Source organism: Pteropus vampyrus, unplaced genomic scaffold, assembly GCF_000151845.1.
Source record: "Pteropus vampyrus isolate Shadow unplaced genomic scaffold, Pvam_2.0 Scaffold56, whole genome shotgun sequence".
In the NCBI taxonomy this organism is placed as follows: Eukaryota; Metazoa; Chordata; class Mammalia; order Chiroptera; family Pteropodidae; genus Pteropus; species Pteropus vampyrus.
The window spans coordinates 4,106,726-4,132,086 of NW_011888837.1; the positions used below are offsets into that span (position 1 = coordinate 4,106,726).

The window sequence follows — 25,361 nt, forward strand, 5'->3', positions numbered from 1 at the left end:
AAAAAAAGTCATAAATATATAATCAAAGTGCATTTACCAAACCGTTCATAGTGATTATTTAATGTGATTGGGTGAGAAATTTTCACTTTTAATTTATATAGTTCTACTGTAACTTTTATAATTAAAAATCAATAAATTATATTTTTCAAAAACTTTTGCATATAAGAAATTAGAAGATGACTTTGATGAAATAGATATCACATTTAGCTGCCTTAAGAGAAGTGACATCATCTACAGACCAGCAGAGAATGTTCTAGAAAATGAATAGAATTTTCACTAAGAAAAATGAATAGAAAGGAGAAATAAAATAATTCTCAAAGCAAAAACTAAAACAGTAAAAACTTAATAAGATCAAACATGAAAAATTAGCTTGATGTAGCCTCATATTGTTGAACTCTTCAGCACCTTTTGGTAATGACTAAATGCTTCTCCTGCTGGTGAGTATCCAGCTGAGCTGGCTTCTCAGATAACTAACACATCTACACCAAATGGGTGAGACTCCTTGTCCTTCTAGGGTTTGACTTAGCATCATCCATATCTGACATATTCATCTAAAAAATGTAGGTATTTATTTGGCCACTAAGTGAACCCCAAAAATGGAATGAAGATTCATTACCCAGGACTTGAAGACCCTGAAACATGCAAACAAAGACCCTCCCTGGGTGAGTCAGTGAGATAAAAAAGGGGAATTCTGACCTCTGTCGCCCAATAAAACGTATTTATTTCCTGTGTGAAAACATGTTTGTTGCCCTCATGATCTCACCCATTTCTATACTTCAGGCTAGAAAGAAAGCTCTTACCTTCGGTGTTTTTTTACCAAGGAACACAATAGGGCAGGAACCACTTTAACGCACAGGTGTGATACCCATCCTGTCTTCAGAGTTGGCTGAGAAATCCCAGGCTGATATGATTTCTTCCAGATCTAGAGTCCAATAAATAAGATGCAGGCCTAGTTTGCCATACCTTCTCCCAGAATGGCAATGATGTTATCCACAGCCTGGCCAAGTCAGGGCTCCCTACCTCATGGCAGTAGGCACCCCCTGACCTCAGATCAGGCCTTCAAGAGGATTTGCAAGGGGAGACTGCATAGTCGGGTATTTCCCTCACATGCAGGCCCAGCTCCTGACGACAATTTCTCCACCACTCACTCCCTCCTGTCCAGTGTTCTAAGTCTTCTTACTCTCCCAGATTAGGAGGCTGTGTTTCTCCAGTCACGTCTGAGAAGCCTGAGCTCCTTAACCCAGAAATAGAATGCTGACAAGGCAGCAAGTCCCCAGAGACAGCACGAGGGATCCTCACTGAAGCCACACAGGAGGCCAAGGCATTTTCCCTGGCATCTGGCTTTTCTCTGTTTGCAAAATGTGATTGAAACATCCTGCCCTTTCTCGTTTACTCCTACTATGGATACTTTTTCCCCTAGGATATAACCTAAACTGTTGTTAATCACTATTCACAGACAACTTACCGTTTCAATAAATCTAAGATGCTCATGTGTGTGCTGGTAGGTACTAAATATTCCATGAGAATTTACAAAGAAATTTATACTCTATTTACTTACATGTATTTAGTAGGTCAAGTTTGTTGTTTTTCAAATCTTCTTTATCCTTATTTGTTTTTCCTGAGCTGCTCATCTTTGAAAGAAAATTTCTTGAAGTGATAGTGAAATGGTAAGAACAGATTTAGCAACTTATTTTTATATTTATGACTAATTATTAGATTAAATCATATGAATTGCCGCTGGCAATTATATAATTATAATATATGAAAGTTTATGGCTATTTTCTTGGTAGAGAATAACTTATCAAAATAAAATATCACTCTGCCCTTTAAAATCCTTTTTGCCTTTCTTTTGTCTGATATTAATATTTTCACACTTTTTGTGGGCCCAGCACACTTCCGCTGCTCAACTCTGCTATCTTCAGTTTGTTTTTTATTAGTAGTTGACTACTAATACTTTTTCTACAAATTTTATCAGTTAGAAGACTGATAAAATCCTATATTATTGAGAATATGAGAAAAAGGGCCCTCTCCATATACTACTAGTGAGAATGTAAATTGTTTCATTTTCTTGAAATTAAACTAGATTAACTTTTAATTGTGACATTAAATAATGTATTTACTTTATTAAATTACAAATTTATAATACGTAAACCTTTTGGTCTAGAAATTCCACTTTTAAGTACCTTATAAAACTAAATATCACACAAAAATGTATATAAGAATTTTTATGACCATATTATTTTTTATCATAAAATATTAGAAACAACTTAAAAGTTTAAAAATTGTAGAATGGTTAAACAAGTTATTATACATACATATGGGGGAATACTGCATAGTCTTTTTTTAAAGTAGATCAATATCCTCTGTCATGAAAAGATGCTCAAATTTTTATGTGAAAAAGGTAAGCTGCTGAAATATATATATATAAACTAACTTCAATTTTTTAAAAAATGTATATTGTGTAAACCACATTTTCTAGTTTCCATATTGATCTTTTGACATCTTGGGACCTCTCTGATCAGACAAGGACTGCCCCTCTCAGGGTTAGCTGATCCTAGAGATGGCAAAGGATTTTCATATGCAACCAACTGGTCCAGTGCCTTTTTAGGGGCTGTTATACTCAGGGCCACTATTGCTCTGCCCTAATCACCCCAAGACCAAAATCAGACAGCTAGCAGAGGTTCCTACACTCTGGAGCCCAGGAAATTTTCAAATTAGCCAATCCTGGACCTGTTTAGCATGCTTAACTCTTGTGGCCACACATTTCTTCCCTCAAAAACCTCAAAAAGGCTCTTGCACACAGTTTCTCCATCTCTCTGCCTGTGACCAAGCTGGATGTTGCCCCCTGCGGGCATGGTGTGCCCCACTCCCCTTGGAAACCGTGAGTCATAAACTATCTTTTCAATGGCGATTGCCTCCTGATGTTGGCCTCACCATACGTGAATAAAAATAAAGTCTACATTTTAAAACATATATAGGCATATATGCCTAAAAAATCTTGACGAATACAGACAGCAGTTATCTCTAGGGGGCGCTGCTGGAGAGTGCTAGCTATGAGTGGGGAAGAGAGGCAAAAGATTATACTATGTACTATTTGATTTATTTTTATTGGTATATATTACTTTTTAAAAATTGGATATTTTAAAAATAAACTCCATCTCCTAAGCAATCACCAAGCCATCTTGATTATTTTATTAAAAAAAAATTTTTTTGCTTTTAAAAAAATTGTATTGTGATAACTAACACTCAACTGAGCTCTACCCTCTTAATAACTTTTTAAGTGTACAATACAGTACTGTGAACTGTAGGCACTATGTTGTAAGGTAGATCTCTAGAACTTATCTTGCATAACTGAAACTGTATACCTGTTGAATAGCAACTTCCCATTTCCCCTTCTCCCTAGGCCCGGGTTTCTAATCTGACTATTTTAGATAACATGTGAAGGAGGAAAAAGTTTTCCTCGACTCTCTTAGGGTCCCTAGCTAAGCCTTAAAATTAAACTGACAAAGATAGATTAAAAGGAGAAAAGCATACAAGTTTATTTAATGTAAGTTTTATGTGACACAGGAGCCTTCATAAAGAAATAAAGACCTGAAGAAACAATTAGTCCTGAGTATTTTATGCTATGTTAGATGAAGAGCACACAGTCCTGGAGGAACACCACAGTTTAAGGAGTATGAGGTAATTGTAAATGGGGAAAAACTCAGCAAGGCCTCTTTGTTCGGATTCTTCTTGATGTCCCTTTGTCCTTGGAGGTTAAGGATGCTCCTTTTCTCCAGGTATAGAGTAGCTACCTCTTGCACGAGGATTTTATGACCTGTTTTAGGGAAGAAGGATAAAAAGAAGACTAGGTCAGAGTGATCTTCCTGCTTCTGCTTAAAATACTCAATATGGCAAGGTGCCATATTTTGGGGTAGAGTGTCCTGAACTCCATCAACCTCGTATAAGTGGAATCATGTAGTATTTGTCCTTCTGTGACTGGCTTATTTCATTTAGCATAACTTCCTTAAGGTTCATCCATGTTCTCACATATGACAGGATTTCCTTCTTTTAAAAAAAAAATACACACACACACATACACACACACACATACATTTTCTTTATCCATTCATCTGTGATGGATATTTGGAATGTTTTCACATCCTACAATCCATCTAAGTTCATATCTATGCTACTATAACATCAATCTAACTAGTTTTCACTTTTCACTTATTAGCTCCCTCCAATGCACTCTCCATACCTCACACAGAATGAACTTGAAAAAAAAAAAAAATCACTCATACAGTTCTTTGATTTCCAGATACTTTGGAGAGATAAATATCCTGAAAAAACATTCCCTCTACATAACTCCTAGAATTGGTAAACAAACATCTTTCTTCAATGCATAATGTTTAGTTGAGTTTGCAAGTAAGGAAGTAAAATCAGAGAAACAAAAGGGAGTAAAGAGGGAATAGGAAATAAAGAGGAAACTTGGAAGGTACACTGGCACTGAAACTGTGGTGGCTCTGAGGGCATTTGCTGGTGCCAGTAACTTAGAACCTCAGGTTCTTTGACAACTGCCTCGGAAGTTGGAGGAGAAAGGGACAAGGACTTGAGTGCATACAGGATGAAGAGTTAAAATGTCTCAGCCTGTGCAGGGAGTGGGGTTCTTTGTGAATTTGTAACAATACATCTGCCCTGTACAATATAAAATTGAGGCTTTAATTTATGCTACCTGAGTGTTCTAAGCAACCACAAGCTCAAAAATTAACAAACACACATCCTCTCTGGGGGGTGTGCCATCAACCCGGGCCTCCGGAATTTCCAGAGGAACAAGAGTTCACAATCCAAAATTAAAAAACACTATGCAAACCTCCATATGGGAGAGTCAGCAAAAACAAACAGCAAAATCAGACACCCAAGGACTTGATGATGGAATTTATAAGTAGGATATAAAATAAGTATAAGTGATAAGAAGGTTAACAAAGGATATCAAAACAAGGAACAAAATGCTAAAAAAAATATTGGCAGGTTTGAAAAAGTACTGACCAATTCATCTAAAATAAAAATATTACCCTTGATATTAAAAACTCAATAAATTCGAATGCAATTAGCATTAATATGATAGCTAGGTGGAGGGCCAGAGAAGGGAAGGAGCAATTGGGGAGATCGTTTTATGAATTATATAGATGTACTGTATAATTGAAACTAATTTAAATAAATTTTAAAAATAAATAAATAAAAACTCAATAAATTCATTGAAGAAATATTGATTTATAGAAAAGAAATATTTTAAAAATTCCCTGGAATACATCATTGAGAGAGAAATCCACCTCTCTCACTTTTCCCCCCCGAAAATTCCAGAAGGGCTAAGAGACACAGGGTAGAGAAGAAATCACACACATATTTAGAGTTCAGGAGAAGACCCAAGAGAATGTACAAGAGCAGTTCTTAGAGAGAAAATAACTGAGCATTTTCCAAAACTGAATAGAAGAAATACATTTGAAATGTAGACAGCACAACAAATCCCAAGCAAGCTAAACAGAAAGAAATCTACATTTAGACATATCGTAGTGAAACCACATGGCAGAAAAGACAAAGATCTAAAAAATAACCAGAGATTTAGATTACTTAAATGACTGTCCTGCTTAAAAGCTCTCACGGGCTTTGCTTCACCTGGTTAAAATTAGGGTATTCCCCAAATTTCCATCCAAAAACCACAGGATAATTTCTAAGAAAAGAAGAATGGCATGTGACTAATGAGTAGAAATTTCTAGTGTCCATCATAGTATAACACGTCTGGTGACAGTAAACTACTATTGAGATTTGATTTTTAAAAGGGCATTGGATGATGGAATTTTAATAACATTGATCCAACACTGTCCAAGAAGAAACATGAATATTTGGGGCCACAAGAGAGGCAGGAATAGTGTGCAGAAATGACCTGTGCTTGGCTAACATTTACTCCAGACATTGCATTTTCCTTCATTCTTCTGCTATGCTAAACAAGAACATCCAATCAACTCCATTTCTCAGACTTTCAGCTTTTCTGACTTCATCCTCAAAGAAGTTTCTTTCATATACACATAAATTCAAATTCTACAAAGCATCCGTGCACTCTGAATCCTGACATTTAACATAACACCTATGAGAGCTGTTACCTGGGGACAGCTGTTCCTACCTACATGACTTCGGGGGTAAGGATGTAGGGAGAACATAGCACTAAATATCTTGGAAATTGTTAAAATTTTCTTCACTAACATCTTTGTCAACATTTTATTAACTAGTGACAAATGACCATCAGAAAGAATTTCGTTTCATATTGTTTTCAAAAAGCGGTAAGAAAGTAGCTATTTAGAAAAGGGAGGTATATCGGGTTTTTAAAAAACATTAGAAACATAAAAAATAACATGGAATCCTATCACATGGAAATACATGATCAAAGGTTAGACTAACAAACATTCAAAAAGACTCTTTGCAAATGAGAGCTCTCCATTTCTTTTACAAGAATCTTTTCCCTCAGACTCTTCTAGAAACACTTCATAATAAACAAAGAGCTCAATTCTTTATAAGCTGAGGTATGACAACATAGCTATGCTATGGTGAGAAGCCTGGGTATGGTTTGACCTCCGAGGCCAATTATCTTTGAGTTGTTGGAAGACAAGATAGTTGAAGCTTAGAGAGGAGCAAGGAAAACCATGAAGGAAAGGAATGCAAGACGCTTGTTACTCATTTTACCAAAACCAGCTCCAAAGTGATATTTCTGCTCCCTCCTCCGCCCCCAGTTGAAAAGTTTAATGAGGAAGGAGCCTATATTCCTTATAAAATAATACAATCCTTTCGCTTTATTTTTTAAAATATATCTCTTCAAGACTTTAAAAAACTATCTGTAAGGGAAGAAAAAATAAATCCACTTACTTCAAACACAGATTTGTAACATTCCCACGATAAGTAAATGATAGAAACATCAGGCCATGTTTACAAACTCGATCAGGAAGATGGCCAATCAGCAGGTGGCTGCCTCGAAGTTTTCAGGAATAACAAAAGACTCTGGTTTTTTTTTCAGGTCTTCCCTCTCATCTATGGGCTTACTGATGCTTAAGATAAATTCTGTAATTGTCCTCTGCCTTCAGTATCTGTCTCCTCATGTTGCAAAGGTGCTGAGCCTGCCTCACTTACTCTGGGAACACATAAGTCTCACCAGATATTTCCCTGTCCATGTAAGTTAAGATACAACACTTTGCTCTGAGAGTAGGTTTTAATACGGGACAAAGTGCACTGGGCACCAGAAGATTAGCTCTCATAAACACAATTCAAAATAAATACCTAATAGTAACATTAATCTGACGTAAATGACAATCATGTGCCAAATGCTGTCTGAAAATATTCTATATGTAAAAATGTTAAGGATATTACCATCTTCTGTGAGAAATACTAGCACACACACATACACACCCCTGCCCCCCGCAAAATAAACTTTATCAAACCTTTCATAGCGCAGGTAAATTCACTCTTCCACTTACTTACTTTTAACCCAGGTTTCTGATTCTCGTCATGTACTTGTCTGGGTTGGCAGCACTCATTACTGTAGTATAAACTGTGTAGCTGAAAATAATGAGAGGAATTTTTATATATACATAATTTTCCCTAATATTCCAAAGAGAAAAAAAAAATTACCAAGCCCTTCTTTAATACTTGGGAACTTGGACAAGAATATAAATGGAGGCCTCTATATGTCAGAATATTTAAAATTTATAATTCAAGTGACCGCACACTCAAAGTGTTCTTCCCTACTATTTTGACAATACTGTGGAATGCCAAGTTCAAATTTAAAATTCTCAGACTCCTCAGAGTTCTATACTATGGCAGTGAAGGAGAGTCATTGGCCCTCACTCCTTGCTCTGCCCTACCCTACAGCTGAGACACATGTGGACACCTCAGCCCTCACATATAGGCTTCATGAATGGTCCTCAGCAAACAGCCATTCCTTGGCCACCCACCAGGCACAGGATGTCCGCAATGGGTGCACACCACCATCAGGAAAACACCCACCCAGGGAAGTGGACCGCTTGGGCTCTGGAAATGGACTTGATGCTGTTCAGGCTGAGAATTCCCGGGTCCTGGGTACTTGGGTCAGACTGGGCGGGCAAATGTCCCTGGCCCAGTGGATTTCTTATATCAAGGGAGGGTCAGAGGAAGGCAAGAGTGGGGCCTCTAGAGCTCAGGAATCAAGACAGGGGGCCCACTTGCCCGATCTAAGGATGAAAAGTACAATGTCATTTATTAGGAGACCTGAACAACTTGAGCACATGCACACACACATACACACACACGCACACAGGTCCCATCCCTTCACTGCTTTCATCTGCCACTTGTCCTGGACACCAGTTGTGATGCACATTCAAAGCATCTGGAATTGTGTTGTTGAGGAAGAGGCAGAATTAGTGACCCTGGGCCCCACAGCTGAATCATACACCTAGCTGAAAACAGCACTATGAGCATGTGCAGAGCTCATCCAAATGTAATGGAAGTTCTCTGAATAAAGGCCTTGGCTGATTACTTACTTTAGTCATAGTTCTATTCTCCATCACTGTGTTAAATTTCCTCTGCTTTTAGCCACAGCACAAGATGGAATTCTATTGTAGGTGAATGTAATTTTGTAGCACAGCACAAGGGAGCAGCATAGAGCTAACTGCTTCTGTTCAGACATTTCTATTAACCTCACACACTGAACAGCCTTAGTTGACGGAATCACGACATGTAAAGGACTTGAGAAGGATCCGTGTTAAATCTAGCTCAATGGTGATTATCATTTAAATGTAGTTCCTCTTGGTTTTCAATTATACAATAGAGAAAAATGTTACCCTGTAAACTGTTTATAATTTCTAACGATTCTGTTTTGACAAAACATTTCATATGCCACTTACACATTCACAGCCTTTAACTCAAGTAACCCCACATCTGGGAATTCAGCCAGGGAAATAACCCATAAGCAGGGGGGTAGGGGGAGGGGGGGCGGGGAGGAATGCACAAATGTGCTTATTTCAGAGTTTTAATAAAGGAATAGCTAACAACTGGAGAATGCTTAACTCAATGACACTACATTCAAACAGCTATGATGCAGCTATTTAAAATGATAATGGCTGGGAGAAGTAGGTGGGGTAAAAGGGGTCAACTATGTGGTGACATTAAAGAATAAAAAATAAAAAATAAAATCTAAAATAAAATCATAAGGGCTATTCACAGCATGGAAAATTCTTTATTAAAATAAGTATAGTAACTATCTTATTATAAGTTTCAAAAGATATAATCATTTATAGAATTATTTTTAAAACTAAAATAAAACAAAAATAAGTTTTTAACCCCCATTTTTAAAATGAATATTAAAGGGCAAAACTGTGCTCTACTGGAAGGGGCACAGTCGAGTGTGCAGTTGGAGGTGGCTTCTACAGGCTGGTGACAGCCAAGTGTTAAATACGTAGGAAGTTCACAAGCCAATTGTAAGCTTGAAATAGGCCAGGTAGGAATATTTACACCATGGAAGCCCAATAAATGCTACAAATAAGGAGAGTTTTTTGATTTTTGCTCCCCTCACTCCACCAAAGAGATAGTTTACTAGCATGCTACTGAATACCACTTCTTACCCAAATAACTCATTTGGTAGAGTGGTAAAATAGTTTTTTCTGGGTTTGGCTGTTAGAATATTGTTTATGGAATAATTTTTTTTAGCATTAGTCTTTTTATCAGGCCATACTTAAAGAAACAACTTTGGAAGAATTATTTTGAAATTATTGTTCAAAAGTAAAAAGTATAACACCAGTTTTGAAGATGTTATTATACCTAAGAATCTTAAAGCACTCATATACAAAAGTTATCCTGGAGGCCATCAAGAAAACTGCTATTTTGTGTCTGTGTAAAAGAGGGCCATTTCAAAGAAAAATAAAATCAATTGGGTATTTGAAACTAAAAATCACTTTACAGGTTTTATCTGCATTAGGCTATTTCTTGAAGAACACCATTTCAACGTTCCTGCCTTGGAGAAAGCAGAAGTGAGAATGATGAACCTAGGAAATGCTGAGTTTGCGAATTTATTAAAAAGAAGATGTAACTCTGTATTGACTTGCAGATGCTTCTTCTTTTATTTTCGTAAATTAAACCCTACCACACTAAGCCAAAAAAGATGCCAGCACTCCTAATGAGCTGATTGCAGGTGTGGATAAGGCAGTCAGGCCCCTTGAGGTGAAGAGTGGGCTGTTGGCCCAGTCTTGCTGTGATGGTGACAATGGACCTTCAGAGTTGCCTGTGACAGCTGCCTCTCAAATTTAACTAAGTTTCCTGTTGCAGTGGTAGCCACTTCACTTTAGAAAAGTATGTGGGTAAAACCCCAGGCCGTAGACCTGAGAAGCCACTATCAAGGATAAACGATAACTAATGCAGTAACTTAGGTACTGAATTATCTGTGAGGTGGCAGAAACCCCCCAGGAAGACAGAGGAAAACCAAAGGTGTCTAAAGTTTAGCTCCAACAGTGAAATTAAGGAGCTCCCAACCAGCGATGGCAGACCCCAGCTATCAGGATGATTTAGGATGAAAACGTCGCTTTCGTTTTTTTTTCATGGACTTCTCACCTGACCTACGCCATGTTTGTTTATCTGCCCCTCCTGGGCCAGTAGAATGCTAGTCCCATGAGGGCAGAGGCTTTGTTTCATTCGTTGCTGTTTTCATAGCACCTAGAAAGCTCGCTTCAAGGGTCCTTAGATCCCCACTGAGGCAAAGAGTGTGTGAGCCCACTGTGTATGAACAGATGTGAACAGGTGTCACTTACTTGTTATAAACCGGAAACACTGACAAAACCTGCAGAAGAAAAAATCATATTACAAAGACCATTAAAATGGAGAAGAAGTGCATGTAGAATATCAATAGGAAGAATAAAACCACTTAACACTTTAGCATATCTGGGAGTGACAGAGTTAAGACTGTTGAATCCCTTCTCCTTTGAAACAATGAACATATATTACAACTGAGCCCTTTTCTAATGCAGAAAAACTTAGGTGAATGTGGGTACTTTAACCTGTACAGAAACAAGTTCAGAAAATGTCATCTGACTTTTTTGAAAAATGTTTTCAACCAGGTAAAACTTTTACTCTAACATTTTCATCTACCACATTTGCTTGATTTCAGAGAATTTTTTGTAATCACTATCAGCAAAGACACCAAACAACTGGACAAAAACCGACATCACGATGCAAGTTACCTGGAAGAGCGTCTCCAGACTGAGGTTCGCCTGGCCCGTGGCATTAAGGGCTTTGATGGCAGGTGTTCTGTGAGGACAACGGTCAAAGGTCACTTGGTGCTTCAGGAAGTCCTGAATCCCACCAGCTCTCCTTTTAGGAGACTCAATGCAAGGCCTAGCCTCGTTTTCCTCAAAACAGATTCTGGCCCCCAACTATGTTTCCTCCCTAGTTCCAGACCCCCATGGCAGAATTAATTCAACAGTCAGGCCCATTGGACCCAAGTGCTCAGGGAAGCCGGGCGCGTCAGAATGTATCACTGCAGCATTGAATAGGTGCCACCAAACACAGGGTAATATCTGCTCTTCAGGGACACACTGACATAATTCTAGACGTTTTAAAGTTAGACAAGGCAAAGAAAGTCCCCAACTAGTTTGTTTATTTAAGTATGAGAAATATGTTCTCCTTCCAAAAAGGTCTTACACAGAAAACGATGAATCTTTCTCTATCCTTTCCTTTTATAGATTGGTGAACAGAGGCCCAAGAGGCCACCCAGTGAGTCATTAGCAGAACTGGTGGTGGAAGCTAGGGCTCCTGATCCTGAGGCCAGGCCAGCTTTACCCTCCCAACACCCAACCAGCTGCCAGGAGGCTCTGCCCCATGTTCTCCACCACATACTACACTCTCCCATCCTGGCCTGGCAGAGGGGGCCCAGGTATAATTTCTGAGAGGGAATAGCACCTGTCAACCTCTCCAGTTCCCATAATAGGAGGGACACATTCTCCTGAACACAAGAAAACTCTGCAAATGGGAAAGTGTACAGAGGCCTACCTTCGGTCGTCTTTCTTAGGCACTGGCTTCCAGTGGTCATAATTTGTCTCAACTCGGAACCACCTACAACAGAGCACACTACCTTGTCTTATCCAGTATCACTGGGGACACAGCTACAGAAGAAATACATAACAATTAAAAATACCTCCAGGTTTTTCAATTAAAAAAAGGTTATTGATACAAAATGACCCGAGTCTTTCATTCTACTCACGCTCCATTTAAAGGATCTAGAGGCCAAATGTCCATTGGGCCAGCTCTGTTCCTTGTGATGACCACTCCCTCCTGAGGGGACGTGCCACCAACAATATAATACACATCAGCAATAAGAGGAGTCTTGGACAATCTGTAAACAGCTGCATCAAAGTTTTCTGATTCACTCAGGGTCTGAAGAGAAAGACAAACCTGCATTAGCATCATTATAACATGGCAGTTGTATACACCAATTGATGGACAAGTGGTCTAAAGCAAAATCTCCTGATATATTAAACCATGGCTAGAATCTTGAACTGCTCTGACCTCATCCTCTTGCCACCAGGGCTCCTGAAATGGAAGAAACCTCAGTGGGAGGCCAACAGCAGTAGGATTTTTCTCATAAAAGGAAAGAACTGTGCACAATTTCTAGCCCAGCTCACCAAATATGGACTGTGTGCAACCTAGGCAGGTTATCCTCACAAAGAACTCCCATGTTCCCTCACTTATTCGTTCTTTCAGCAGATATTTCTTGAGTACCTACTGTGTGCTAGGTGTAGGGAGAAAGCACTAAGTACAACTGACCCAGCCTTGTTTTCCTCAAACTTCTACGGAAAAAGGTGCTGTAGAAGTCATAGCAGGGCATCGAGGAGGCATCTCAGGGAGGTATTGTGTGAGCTGAGGCCAAAGAGAGAAACAGAAGTTAGACTGGTGAAAGTGGTGGTTTCAGGGTTGGGAGTGGGGTGGGGAAGAAGGTTCTAGTTCAGTGGAACAGTTTGGCAAATGCTTGGAGATGAAAGAGAGCATGCTACATTAGAGCAGTGAGCTTAACTGGTGATCAGTTACCCCCACGGGTTCACGAAGCCTTCCAAAGGTCTGTGGTGTGGATATTTAGGGATTACTTTCTAAATCTTCAGCTTCCAAATGTGCTCCTTCCTCAAGCTGATCTGCTCGTGGACATCCTGCAGTAGAGGACCTGACCCTCCAACTTGTACCTGCACAGTCACTCTTCTACCACGAAAGAAGAAATTTTCTGCTCACTCATCCTGAACACTGCTCAGGCACTGTGTCAAGGGCAGGGAGGGGATAGGGTCAAAGAAAAGAACAATTCAAAATACTACTGTCCGCAAAGGCGCCATCATTCGGCACCATGAACAATCAGCCCACAGCAGGGTCATGTGCACTTTTCCCTGCTTTATACATATTGCATTAGGGATTTAAACTTGAGTTCGTTTGTTCTGAACTCAGCAAAATTATAGTGAGGCAACAGGAGTGATAACACATTTTTTAAATTACATCACCTATACCATCCCCCGACTACTAGCAAAGAAGTCATTGCCGCTAACAGAATTATATGAGAAAAAAAAAAAAAAAAAGCAAAAGAACATCAGGAAGAAATACTGAAGGCCGTGCTGACTTATTTCACCCAAGCACAAAGTCACGGCGGCGAGACATGTACCTTATCTGTTTATCTCAGGAAATGGAGGAAATGGACAGTGACTGCTAATGGGTACAGACTTTCTTCTTAGGGGAATGAAAATGTTCTAAAATCAATTGTGGTGATGGTTGTATAACTCTGTGAATATACTAAAAACAAGTAAGTTGCATCCTTTAAATAGATGAATGTATGGCATTTATTTATTTATATACCTCGACTAAATATACCTCAACCTTGTGGCCCAGCAATTCCACTCTTAAGTACTTACCCAACAGAAATAGATACATATGTTTACGAAAGGCGTATGCAAGAATTTCTACAGCAGCTTATTCATAATAGCCCCCAAACTGCCCTATTGCAACATTAAAATCTGTGCTTACCACTTTAAGTAGTGTCGTTTTATTTTTGATACTTATTATCAAAAAGGTTGATATGCATTTTGCAAACCTTTAGATGCTTCTTCATAAAACGACATTGTGAAATGACAGAGCATCACAGCATGAACACAGTTTAGAAGATGAAGTTAGGGTGAGGTGGGCTCAATGGTCAATATACTCACAGTGCGGATAAGCCAGCTGATCGGAGAGTGTCTCTGAAAAAAGGCAGCGATCACATTCTCCCACCACCAGCCTTTGTCTGCCAAGTTATGGAAGAAACAATAAGTATATACACAAATTGCTGCTCAAGTATCATTTTTTAAGTCTTGTTTTTTTCCCATAATGCAAGCTGATGGAGAAGAAAGGATAATGGATAAAGGCTGATTTTACCAGCATCTAGTGTTTGAAGATGAAGCCCAAATTTCATAGTAACCATAAAAACATGTTATATATATATTTTATATATATACACATATATTTATATATTTATACATATTTATATTTATTTATATTTTATAATAAATATTTATATATTTATATATATTCATATATATATTTTAAAAATCATTGTTTCCAGGCACCAAAGATTCTGAGATTCTGAGTTGTGTGTGCATGTGCGTGTGTGTGCGTGTGACACACATACACAGAATCTTTAGTGCTTGGAAACGATAAGTATGTTGGAGGAAATCCCTCTATTAACTCCTCCAGGCGAAATAAAATTGTGTAGCTATCAAGAGAAGTGGCTTGGTAATCATTAGGAAGACTGTAGAGAATACATATCTTTCAGAACTTAAGTTTGATTTGGGCTCATATATATATTTTTGTGTGTGTGTGTGATAACTGATATTTTTATTCATCCACACACATCAGAATAATAGACAGTAGATTAGAACAGAGAGTAAATTTTGTCAAGTAAAGAAGATAAAGACAAAAATTTAAAACAACACATACTAGAAACAAGAATTTTTCTTAATACAAAAACTAAGTAGAATCAAGTTATTAGAGCAAAGTACACATTAAGATCATATTTACTGCCATCACAGCCATTTCACATGACAACCAGACTCTGAACAGAGAGGCCTACTATTTGAGATTTAAAAAAATCTATCTATCTATCTATCTATCTGTCTGTCTATCTATCTATCAATCATCTATCCACCTACTGACTGACCTACTTACCTATCTAGGATGCAACCCCTTTATTCACAGTGACCATATTTTCAAACCAAAAATTAAGAGCCTAACCGATGAATCCAAAACTAACCTAAAAAAACAAATAACCCAATACAAATAACTACCATGTCTGAATTTCACCTATGGGCTCGTATTTTTTATATATATTTTTTAATCTTTTTAGGCGAGGCAACCCTTGGTTGACCTCACAGATTGCAAGGACCTTGTCGGCTTACAATCCTGTATTGTTTATTTTTTACGCCTACAGCACCTGGTCTTCCTAGGTGGTCTCCCACTCAAGAACTAACCAGGCTCGACCCTGCTTAGTTTCCAAGATGAGGCAGGATTGGGCTTGTTCAGGATGGCATGGCTGTAGACTACAGGCTCATATTTTTTAAAAAATACAAATTTACAATCATTCCCCAAAATTACTTTTAACATCTTTAAAATTCTCTGTAATTTTATTCCCAAAGAATAATTTTCATTCAAGAAACAAGCATTGAACATCTATTATGTGCCTGCACAGAGATAGCTGACTCCGTCTTGAAAAGCTGACTCTACTCTAAAACTAATCCACCTAAACGCTTGGTCCCGGTCCCCTTTTCCTAGGTGGACTCTGAAATGTGTAGGCCCTCTCAATGTTTATTTTTAACTTGCCCTGGTGCCAGAGCCCCCAGTATCTGGTCTCTTTGTTTTCCTCAATTATCTCCACATGCCTATTGGAGTATGTAAGTCTATATCTTAGGAGGTAAGTTCTCTGTTAAAACTCTTTAAACCCACAAGCTGGATTTGTCTGCTTCGTTCTCTGGCCTCTCGCCTCCTTTGGCTTTTGGGGCCACTTTGCATATACAGCCTTTTCACGAAACAGTGCCATATCCTGACTTGGTCCAGACCCTTGGGATTTCAAAGTCAACAGAAGAAACTAGTGTACTGAGGAGAATGAAGAAATGAAATGGAGTCACCATCGTCAAGCTGCATTATTACTGAATTTCTGAAACCAAACTGGGATACTTTTGAACTTTTCAGTAGTGTATCAATGCCTGGAGAAATAGATAAATCCTGTACATAACCCCATGAAGAACTTAGGAAAGAATGTCCACATGTCCAGACAGCCTGACATCCATTACCCAGGACCCGGACATCTGGAAGACTACCATCCCAGATCAACCCAGAGGCTGAAAATGAAGACTACTTTTTCTCAAGAATGTACTTTTTTCTATAAGAACGCCTAGCTTTTCTCTCTTCTTCAGAAGTGTCTGGGTATTACCTAGTGGTGTATCTGGTTTACAAACCCTAAGACCCTTGCATAAATCTTTGCCATTTATTTCTAGCAAAGCCTCCTGACTCTTTGTCCTCAGTCAACAGTACCATTAGACAAACAAGATTTGGGCAACTGTAATAAAGAAAATAAAACAGAATAATGTAATTGTGAGTGATAAGAGAGGATTCCTTCCAAGAGGAATGTAAGGACAGCCCCTCTGAACTGTGGATGTTTGAGCTAAGATGAGTAGACTATTCCAGACAGAAGGCATGGGTTTCAGGACCTACGTACGGCAGGCACAAGCTTGGCGGATGTCAGAAAAAGAAAGAATGCTGGTGAGGTGCAGGTGGAGGGAGGGAGAAGACAGGTGTAAAACAAGGTACAGGAGGTGATCGTGTAGTTTTGAGGTCAGAGTCAAAACTTTGGATTTGTGATAAGTGAAATAAAAAATCACTGTAGGTTTTAAACAGGGGAACAGCCTGATCATCCTAGCTGCTAGGTAGAGAAAGAATTATAGGCGGGTGAGAAGCAGGTAGACCGGATGGACAGCAACTACAGCAGTACAGGTGCGATGGCAGCTAGCCTAGTGATGGAGGTAGACAGAGTGGACAGGGACAGTCTAGTTTTGGTGGTAGAGCTGACAAGACTCAGAGAGTGAGGGGTCAAAGAATTCTCCTGGTACAATCAGTTGAAAAGTGCCATTTCCTGAAACACGGAAAACCAAGAGAGGAACAGATTTGGGTGGAGGTAAAGTGAGGACAAGGAAATGGGAAATGAAAAAGGCAAGAGATCTGCTTAAGCATGTTAAATGTCAGCTACTTAGTAGACATGAAAGTAGAGATGCTGAGAAGGTGGTTGGGTGTTCCAACCTGGGGCTCAGAGGAGGTCAGACCTAGAGATGTGACAATAACAACAAATGCTCCCACAGCCCATACTTTGTAGCAGGCATTGCTCTGAGTACATCACATACATGAACTCATTTCATCCTCATAGCAGTGATTATCCCTGCTTTCCAGATGAGGAAACTGAAGTACAGACAGGTTAAACACCCTGATCAAGGTCGCCCCACTAGTGAGTTACAGCATCAAGATATAAACCAAGGCTGGCTAGCTCTGGAGTCTGAGATTGTAACCACCAGATGGTTAGTGAAGCTTCCCCATACTCTGTGCCATTAGTTAGTTCTCCCCATGTCATACCCTTTCCTTTCCTAGAGTAGTCAGAGGCAGTGTTGGCACTTTCCATTAATACCCAGAAACTTAATTAAATAACTTATTTCCATTAACCAAGAGGTGTTGTTACCTTATTGTTCAGGTATTTTAATTCAATCTTAGCAGACTAAAATATAACTAGTTTTCATTAAAATAACGTTTTAAAAAGCTTTAAAAGTTTTTTTAAAAGCCATTTCACAGTATTTAATTAAATGTGTATGTTACAGAATAACTCAGTTATTTTTAAACTGCTCATATCTTAGGTTCTACTAATCAGTTTGTTAAACAATTTGAGTCACAAAATAATGGAAACAAAGCTCATCTTTTAAATAAAATTACAGACATTCTGTGTAAAATCTTAAAAAATGCCATGCTGTGGTTTGAGTACCATTGGCTGAAATCCAGTCTCACTCATAACCAACATTTGAGAAAATATTGAAGAAATACATTAGGATAAAGAACTGACTACTATGGACACTGAGATATACTCAACCAGCATCTTCCTGGCAAAGCCTTATTTATATAAAAAGGTAAGAATAAACCTAACTGAAGGGAACAACAACATGAAGTCAATCAGGGATTCAGAAGACCAACACTTCTCCTTCACTCAGCATAAGTTCCTGAGGACAGAGACAAGAGTTCAGTTATCTCTGGATTCCCCATATATTATGGAGCTAGCTGATGTCCTCTAAGATTTGACAGATGTCAGTGGGGCTGTTTAACAAACAGAGCAGTTGAGCCAGGACCCAGATCAATGTGACAATCACGGCCCCCACGTACTAGCTGTCATTTCCTCTCATAGCCTTAGTTTCCTCCTCTGAAGAATGAATGCGGTTAATGATACCAGCCTTGCATATCTAACAGGACTGTTGTGAGGCTCTAATGAGAAAACTTATGAAAAAGTGCATAGTAAACTGTAAAGTGCTTTACAGATCTTGCCTATATAATGCCATCATATAGCTCCTAGATTATTGCAATAGCTTCCAGTCTTCTCTTTCCATCTTAACCCAGCACAGTTCAGTCTCTAAAGAGCAGCCAGAGTGACAGTTAAAAATATAAATCAGATCTGTTCACTCACTGGCCTAAAATCCTTAAGGGCTTCTGCTGTGCTTAAAATCCAACTCTTCACCTTGATCCTCACCATGGCCTCAGCCTTCCTCTCCACCTCTCATGTCACTTCCTCCTTCCTCCATGTTGTAACCACACTACCATCTTTTATTTCTGGAATCCATCAGCAATGGTCTTCCTCCAGCTTCTGTAGACCTGGTTCCTGGATCAGGCCTTCCTTGACCCTCTAGCTGTAGTAGTCACCCACCCTTCTTCATTCTTTAGCACATCTTCCTGTTTTACTTTCTTGGTAGCACTTATCGCTACCTGCAAACACCTTCATCGCTCACACGCACACTGCCTGTCTCCCCCCTTGTAGTACTGTAGGTGTTCTTCTGTGTTCTGTTGGGTGAGTGGATGAAGTACGTGGATAAAACTAAACAAGGACATGGCTAAAAATGCTTGGGAGTTCACTTCGATTACCTCGTTCATCGCCGGAAATTGTAAACTTGTGTGGACTCTGACCAGTCCATAATCCTACATAGCCAACAAAAGTGGTTCCTGTAAAGGCAATCTGAAATCAAGAAATAAGGTATCATTTTATTATTCCAACCAAATATACATGAAAATCACCTGTTTTGCCCCACAATTTTATAGATTTATTTTCTTATAAGTTCTAACATAATGGAATAAAAACTCTAAAATAGCCTTCTGGAAAGTTAAACTTTGGATAGAATTCAGTGGACCTTGAAAGGGGGTAAAAAGGGCACGTCTTTATTTTCATCAACCTCTAACTGAAATTTCACTCCTTCTATAATGAATGCATGCAATAGATTATGTTGTCATAGTGGTTCTGTCACCAGCAGAAATTGCAAATATTGTCATGTACATAATGGTATCATATGTATCTTGATGTGCTAGCTATACATACATAACTTGAAATGCCATTCACACTTATCACTACCCTAAAATTATGGTAGTTATTAGAGCCACTGCTAAATTTTACTACTTAATGTGTTAAGAAAAAAATATGAAATGGCTATATTTCAGCATAATGGGTTTCCTTTGTAATCCCATGTATTTTATTTTATGTATTATAAAACATTATTCTGAGAAGGGATAAACAATCTTCATCAAAGGGGTTCCCACACGAAGAAGGTTAAGAAGCTTCATCCTAGAAGTAGCACGTGGGCTCCAATTTAAAAACTTGTGTTGACTTGATTATAAGGGATAAATATCATGCATCTTATAAGCTCTGTGAAGGAGAAACAAATGAGACTGTTTATCTGTAATAATCATATTTAAAATTTAAATATTTGAAACATCATTTTACATATACCTCTCATTTAATCCTCATGATTATCCCATGAGTCATAGGGATCACTCCCACTTTAAATTAAGGCCATAAACGCCAATGGTTGCAGCATACCACTATATTACCCTGAGGAAAGGAACCAAACTCTATCAATTATTTCAGATACCAGCTTTCGTTTTTTAAAGAGGTATTCAGAACAGTACCCGGGTCATACTGTTCAATAAAGAATTTTATAGTTTGAAAAATCAGCAGGCCTAGGTTAATATTTTTCCTTAATCTTAAAAACTTAATCTTAAATCAGCCACATTTTTCATTAAATTATTGATGTTTACCACCTCATCTAGTTGTGAAATAATTTGAGATAGCTAAATTAGAAGGGAAAAATGGGGTGGCCTTTGTTTTATAAATGACCTCTTCCCCTAGACTCACTGAGGGCCTTCCGTGAATTCTCCCCATTTCCATTCATGGCAGCAAAGTGGGAATAATTCTACTTTGCTACTAAAGCCTTTACAAAATGTAATTATATGAAAAAAAAAAGTAATCACATGGTCACTTCCTTCGCATGATACACTGACCCTCGTGTTAGTGTCAGTCTTGAAGAGCTGAGCAAATTAAAGTTGTGAAAATCGAAAATCAAAATCACATTGTAGTTTCCAAGAAATTTTATAATATATAATTATAAATAATTATAAGATATAATTTATGAGGTATTTTCTCTTGTAGCTCTGGAAAACTTTTTATTTCTAAATGTCTGTGCTTTCCAATTGTCTCTGCCAGGCCAGGTAACATAAACAAACCCTTAGGTGCAGCAGGAGACTAAATTATAGCTAAAGCTGAGTTTTGAGAAGAAAGGTATTAGGAGGCTAAAGCCTGGGTTTGGTCCTCTGCCACAATACCTCATGTGATTTGGGGCCAGTTAGTCTCTGAAAGGGCCAGCCCCTTCATCTGGAAAATGAGATAAAATGTTGCCTTGTACCTGCCTCACAGGGTTGCTGTGAGGATTAAATGAAGTTCTATATATGAAAATATTTGTAAATTTATGAACACGAGATTAATTATCTTATGGATAACCTGTTCTTAATTTATCATAACAATGTATTAGCCATAAGCCCTCAGCAAAAAGACAATACTCAAGTGTAAATTCTTAAATTTGGTAATAATAACCTGAGCACTGAGAGTAAAGCCACACTAATAGGCTATTTCTCATGGGAGCCCCAAGATAAACAGAGATAATGAAGTAAAAACTCTCAGGGTGAGTTCCAGAGAAAACGGTTGAAGTAATGTATTTTTATTGCATTTATTCCTTTGTTTAAAAGAATGTTTGTTCATTGTAGATAATGGAGAAAAGTATAAGGTAATAATTGCAACATTTTAGCAGTTTACCTTTCAAAATTTATCAGGCATTTATATTCTGTCCTTGTTGCTACTTAAACCATTTTTGAAGAAATTCTTCAGCTATATTCAAATTGTTAATAGTGAAGAAAAGGAATGAAACTGGGAAAGGAGAAACTTTCACTTTAAATATGTGTTGTTTAAACTTTTTATGAGAATAAGTTTTTGTTTGTAAAAGCAGATGACTAAATGACTTCTGAATATTTGTGACTCAACCCCTAAATGCAAACAACAAGTGAAATATAGTCTTTGTCGTTAAACAACATCCTTCAAAGCCTAAATCTGGCTTTTGCAATGTCTATTCTGTTTCACGGCAATAACATGCTTGTGCACTCAATGGTTAATGCTGTCTCTCTAAATGTTTACACAGAAATGTGACAATAGTACATATTAGATTATACTTTTAAAGGACCTATGATGAAAATAAAATGATCTAAGTATAATTTTTTTTTTAGAGATTATACATAAGAGGGGTGTCAGTCAATCATACAAAGGACCATTTATTATTTGGCCACTGTTTATCAAACATCACCACATGCTTTGTATAGATTATTTCACTTAACCCTTATAACTATCTCTATAATGTAATTATTAACCACTCTGAGCTGTAGTCTATAAAGGAAGTAAATGACAGAAGGAGGATTCAAACCCAGGACTGTCAGACCTGGGTGTTGGGTGTTCCTAGCCATTACACTTCAGAGCCCTTCCCTATTTCAGAAGCAACTGGAACAGGAAAGCAGAGGAAAGAGCTGACTTGACATCATAAGTGAACAACTGATCATATTCTCATAGAGATTTCCCTAAAGAAAATGGATTGACTTCTTTAAGTAAACGCTTAATAATAATAAATCATGCTTCTTTCTATATGTATAATTGATATAAACCTCTCTTCTAGTCTTCTAGTTTTGGTTTTCCATGAATTTGATGGGTTTTTTGTTGTTGTTGTTGTGGTGGTGGTTGTTTTTTTTTCATTTCTGAATCTTATGCTGTAGAAACTATACCTGCCCATTCTTTAAGAATTGCACATCCACAGTCAATTTGCGTAAGAAATCCCCAAATGGATAATCCAGATTCCGGCCATGGTAAATGTGGCCTCTAGAGTCTTGAGCCACAATACTGGTGCAGAATCTGAGAAAAAGGGAAGAAGGTCCAATAGGAATTGAATGAGAAAAATAAGAAAAAGGAAATTTAGTTTTTCATTTTTAAGATAAGTGCTTAAAGTAAAAGTTATTCTTCCTTACAGTGGACATGTATGCTACATAATCCTTGAGAATATGGATTCACAATTCAAAATGAAAACACAACTGGACACAACTCATCAGTGTTCACTGTTACCAGACCTTTGCCCTAGGCACATATGGCATCAGAAACATACTGAAGGAGAATTTCATCCTAAATCTAACTCTGAAATTGACTTATTCTGGGCTCAGCTAGGACTGAACTTGGTTTATTCCTCTGTGTAGCAGTGTGTAGTCTATTTAGCGCATCATTCAAAGCTAGCTCAAGCTCACCTCTCTCTTCCATGAATTCCTCAGAGCAAGTATAATGGCACTAAACCATTCTGTTCCACAAATATTTCATTTTGTCTCCTTGGACAAATGGTCAACTCTTTAGGGGCTTGGCACTTGTCCTGTGCCCCTTAGAGCTCTTTGCAGAGCTAATAAGAGAAAAGGATCCTTTTAAAACTCTCAGCCAGAGCGAAGTAGTTAGAGGAAAACAGAAAGAAGTTTGTTAAGATATATAAATGTCCATATTCTCAGGACAAACAGGAGCCAGCTTGCTTTGGGATAGGCACTGTAGTGCACTGGAGATACATGTGCTTCCAGTAGCAGCTCTGACCCCTCAGCATGCACAGCAAGTTGTCCCCTCTGAGGCTTCGTTTCCACATCATAACAGGTAATACATCTCCAGTGCCTGCAACACAGCAGGCTCCATATAGGGTTGCTAGTTTTACCCTGATTCCAAAAGCGATCAGAAATAAGAGTGTGGTCTCCTCCTCTGAGAGGAGACTACACTCTGTGGAGCATTACTTCTTTTCTAAGAAACTTTCCTTTTGACTCAAAAAAAGAAATGAGAATAAAACACTTCCTTTGTTAATGCTAGTGGAGATCAATGGTGCTTAGTGTCGTCAGGCGATTCAATATATACCTTTATATCAAAATATTAGAATACCAAAAGTGAGAATATTCTTACTAGAACTTTTACTCCAATCTGCTTGAATATAGTGACTCCAACAAAAGAAGGTAAAAATGAAAATGAGAACTGATTTTTTTTTTCATTGAGAAAGCTATATGTCAGAATAGGAAAGAGATAAGAGTAGAGATGAGGGATGGCAAAATTAACTTAGTTCAATTGAAAACCAGTTTAACAAGTTTGTGTCTTCTCTGTGACTGAACACATTTTCCTAAAGAAAAAGGCAGTCACAGTGCATTTTAACCTACTCTGTCTACAAATTCTGGGAAAATGGGGGTGGGAGGACAGTAAAGTTTCATTATCCCCAGAACTTTTTTTCATTATCTTTTGGCAGCCAGAAGCTGTAAGTATCTACAAGATGTTATTAGATGAGGCTGGTCTGGTAGCAAAATAGTAAATTCTTAAGGCAGAAACCAAGGCAAACCTCTATTAATTCCAGCACTTGTTACTGAGACAATAGAGACTTCAGGCTCCTCCAGCGATTTGCCTGGGATCAACCACACATTCCATATTGCTTTCACAACTGTGTGCCACATTTTACCATGCCCACTCAGCGCACCAAATATTGGCTGGCCTTATTACCCAGAATAGTGTCCCCTTTGACTGCAGCTCTGGAGGGAACAGCTGGAAAAGAGGAGTCAGAATCACTAGCTACGACAAACATGAAAGTGCTGGCAGGGGGACAAATAAGTGCTGGCAGGACCCAGCATTATAAGGCGGGCGGGTCACTGGGTTAACTAAATGGTCCAGATGCATGGGGTAAATTCCAAAAACTTCCTGGAAAAGTACATATCGAGCAGAATTTCAAAAGTGGGATGCTACCTGGATTGGTGGAGGGAGAAAAAGGGGTTTCAGGTAGAGAAAAAGTTCGGCGTTGAGGTCAGAGAAGCTGCTTCCCTTCTCAAAACCCACATGTGATATGCTGCTCAGATTTACCCACAGAAGCAAAGAGGAAGTGCTGGAGGTCTGTGCAGCCCAGTCACTGCCCTGTTTTCATCACACTGAAAACACGTCTGCTCTCGCTCAGTGGTGGCAGGAGTCCCTGGAAAGGCCCTGCGTGGGGCACTCACGCGGTGGACTCGTAGGCCAGGTTGACCAGAACGCAGTCGGCTAGGCTGAGGTTCAGGACGTCGCACATGCCGCGGATCTCGTCGATGAAGGGCTGGGGCAGGAGGCGCTCCAGCTCCCCGACCGCCGTTCGGATCACCGCGTGAACCCACTTGGGGACATTATACCTAGAAACGAAAAGTCACGAGGGTGTTTGAGCTGCTGAGAGGTTGGAGGGGTGGAGTGTGTGTGTCTCTGGTGGCTGACCTAAGGCTCTCATCCTTAGTGGTGCGTGCTCGGTGCCTCCCTTCTCCTGACAGCTGACAGCCCAGGCCGCGCATCACCCAAACCGTAGCCTCCAGGAGGGAAAAAGAAAACTTCCACAGACGGAGGAAGGGTGAGCGAGCGTGGTCCCCAAAGGGGCGAGCTGGGGGCCGAGAGGCCTGCAAGTAGCTGACCGACCGGGGCAACAACCGAGCGCCACCTCGACCTGGAATGTCTCGAGGACGGGCGTGCCACCGGTGACACCGAATCTGAACGCCAAACCAGTCAGGGCGGGACCAGCCCAAACCTCTACGCTGCCTATAGCAGCAGCAAATGCCAGTTCTGGTGCCCGCCAACCTGCCCGCACCCGAGGCTGGGGGATGGGGTGGAGAGCAAGGCTGTGACTGAGGCTGTGTCA

General features: G+C 39.1%; 1 protein-coding gene and 1 pseudogene across 2 annotated transcripts in view; both read right to left on the reverse strand.

Annotated features, from left to right (window-relative positions):
- Positions 1–3,514: 3,514 nt before the first annotated feature.
- Positions 3,515–25,361, reverse strand: part of NAAA (N-acylethanolamine acid amidase) — a 22,790-nt gene continuing 943 nt past the window's right edge. Inside the window, exons 2-11 of one of the 2 annotated variants that reach the window (XM_023530875.1) lie at positions 24,703–24,867; positions 22,441–22,567; positions 19,216–19,306; positions 14,226–14,302; positions 12,251–12,423; positions 12,040–12,102; positions 11,232–11,298; positions 10,803–10,831; positions 7,507–7,584; positions 3,515–3,817 (exon numbers count right to left, since the gene is read on the reverse strand). In XM_023530875.1, coding sequence (XP_023386643.1) covers positions 7,509–7,584; positions 10,803–10,831; positions 11,232–11,298; positions 12,040–12,102; positions 12,251–12,423; positions 14,226–14,302; positions 19,216–19,306; positions 22,441–22,567; positions 24,703–24,867 — 868 coding nt within the window. In that variant the 3' untranslated portion in view covers positions 3,515–3,817; positions 7,507–7,508. Of the gene's footprint in view, positions 3,818–7,502; positions 7,585–10,802; positions 10,832–11,231; positions 11,299–12,039; positions 12,103–12,250; positions 12,424–14,225; positions 14,303–19,215; positions 19,307–22,440; positions 22,568–24,702; positions 24,868–25,361 lie in introns of both variants that reach the window. The other variant, XM_023530876.1, reaches the window with a different exon arrangement.
- LOC111740001 lies at positions 15,476–15,594 on the reverse strand (annotated as a pseudogene).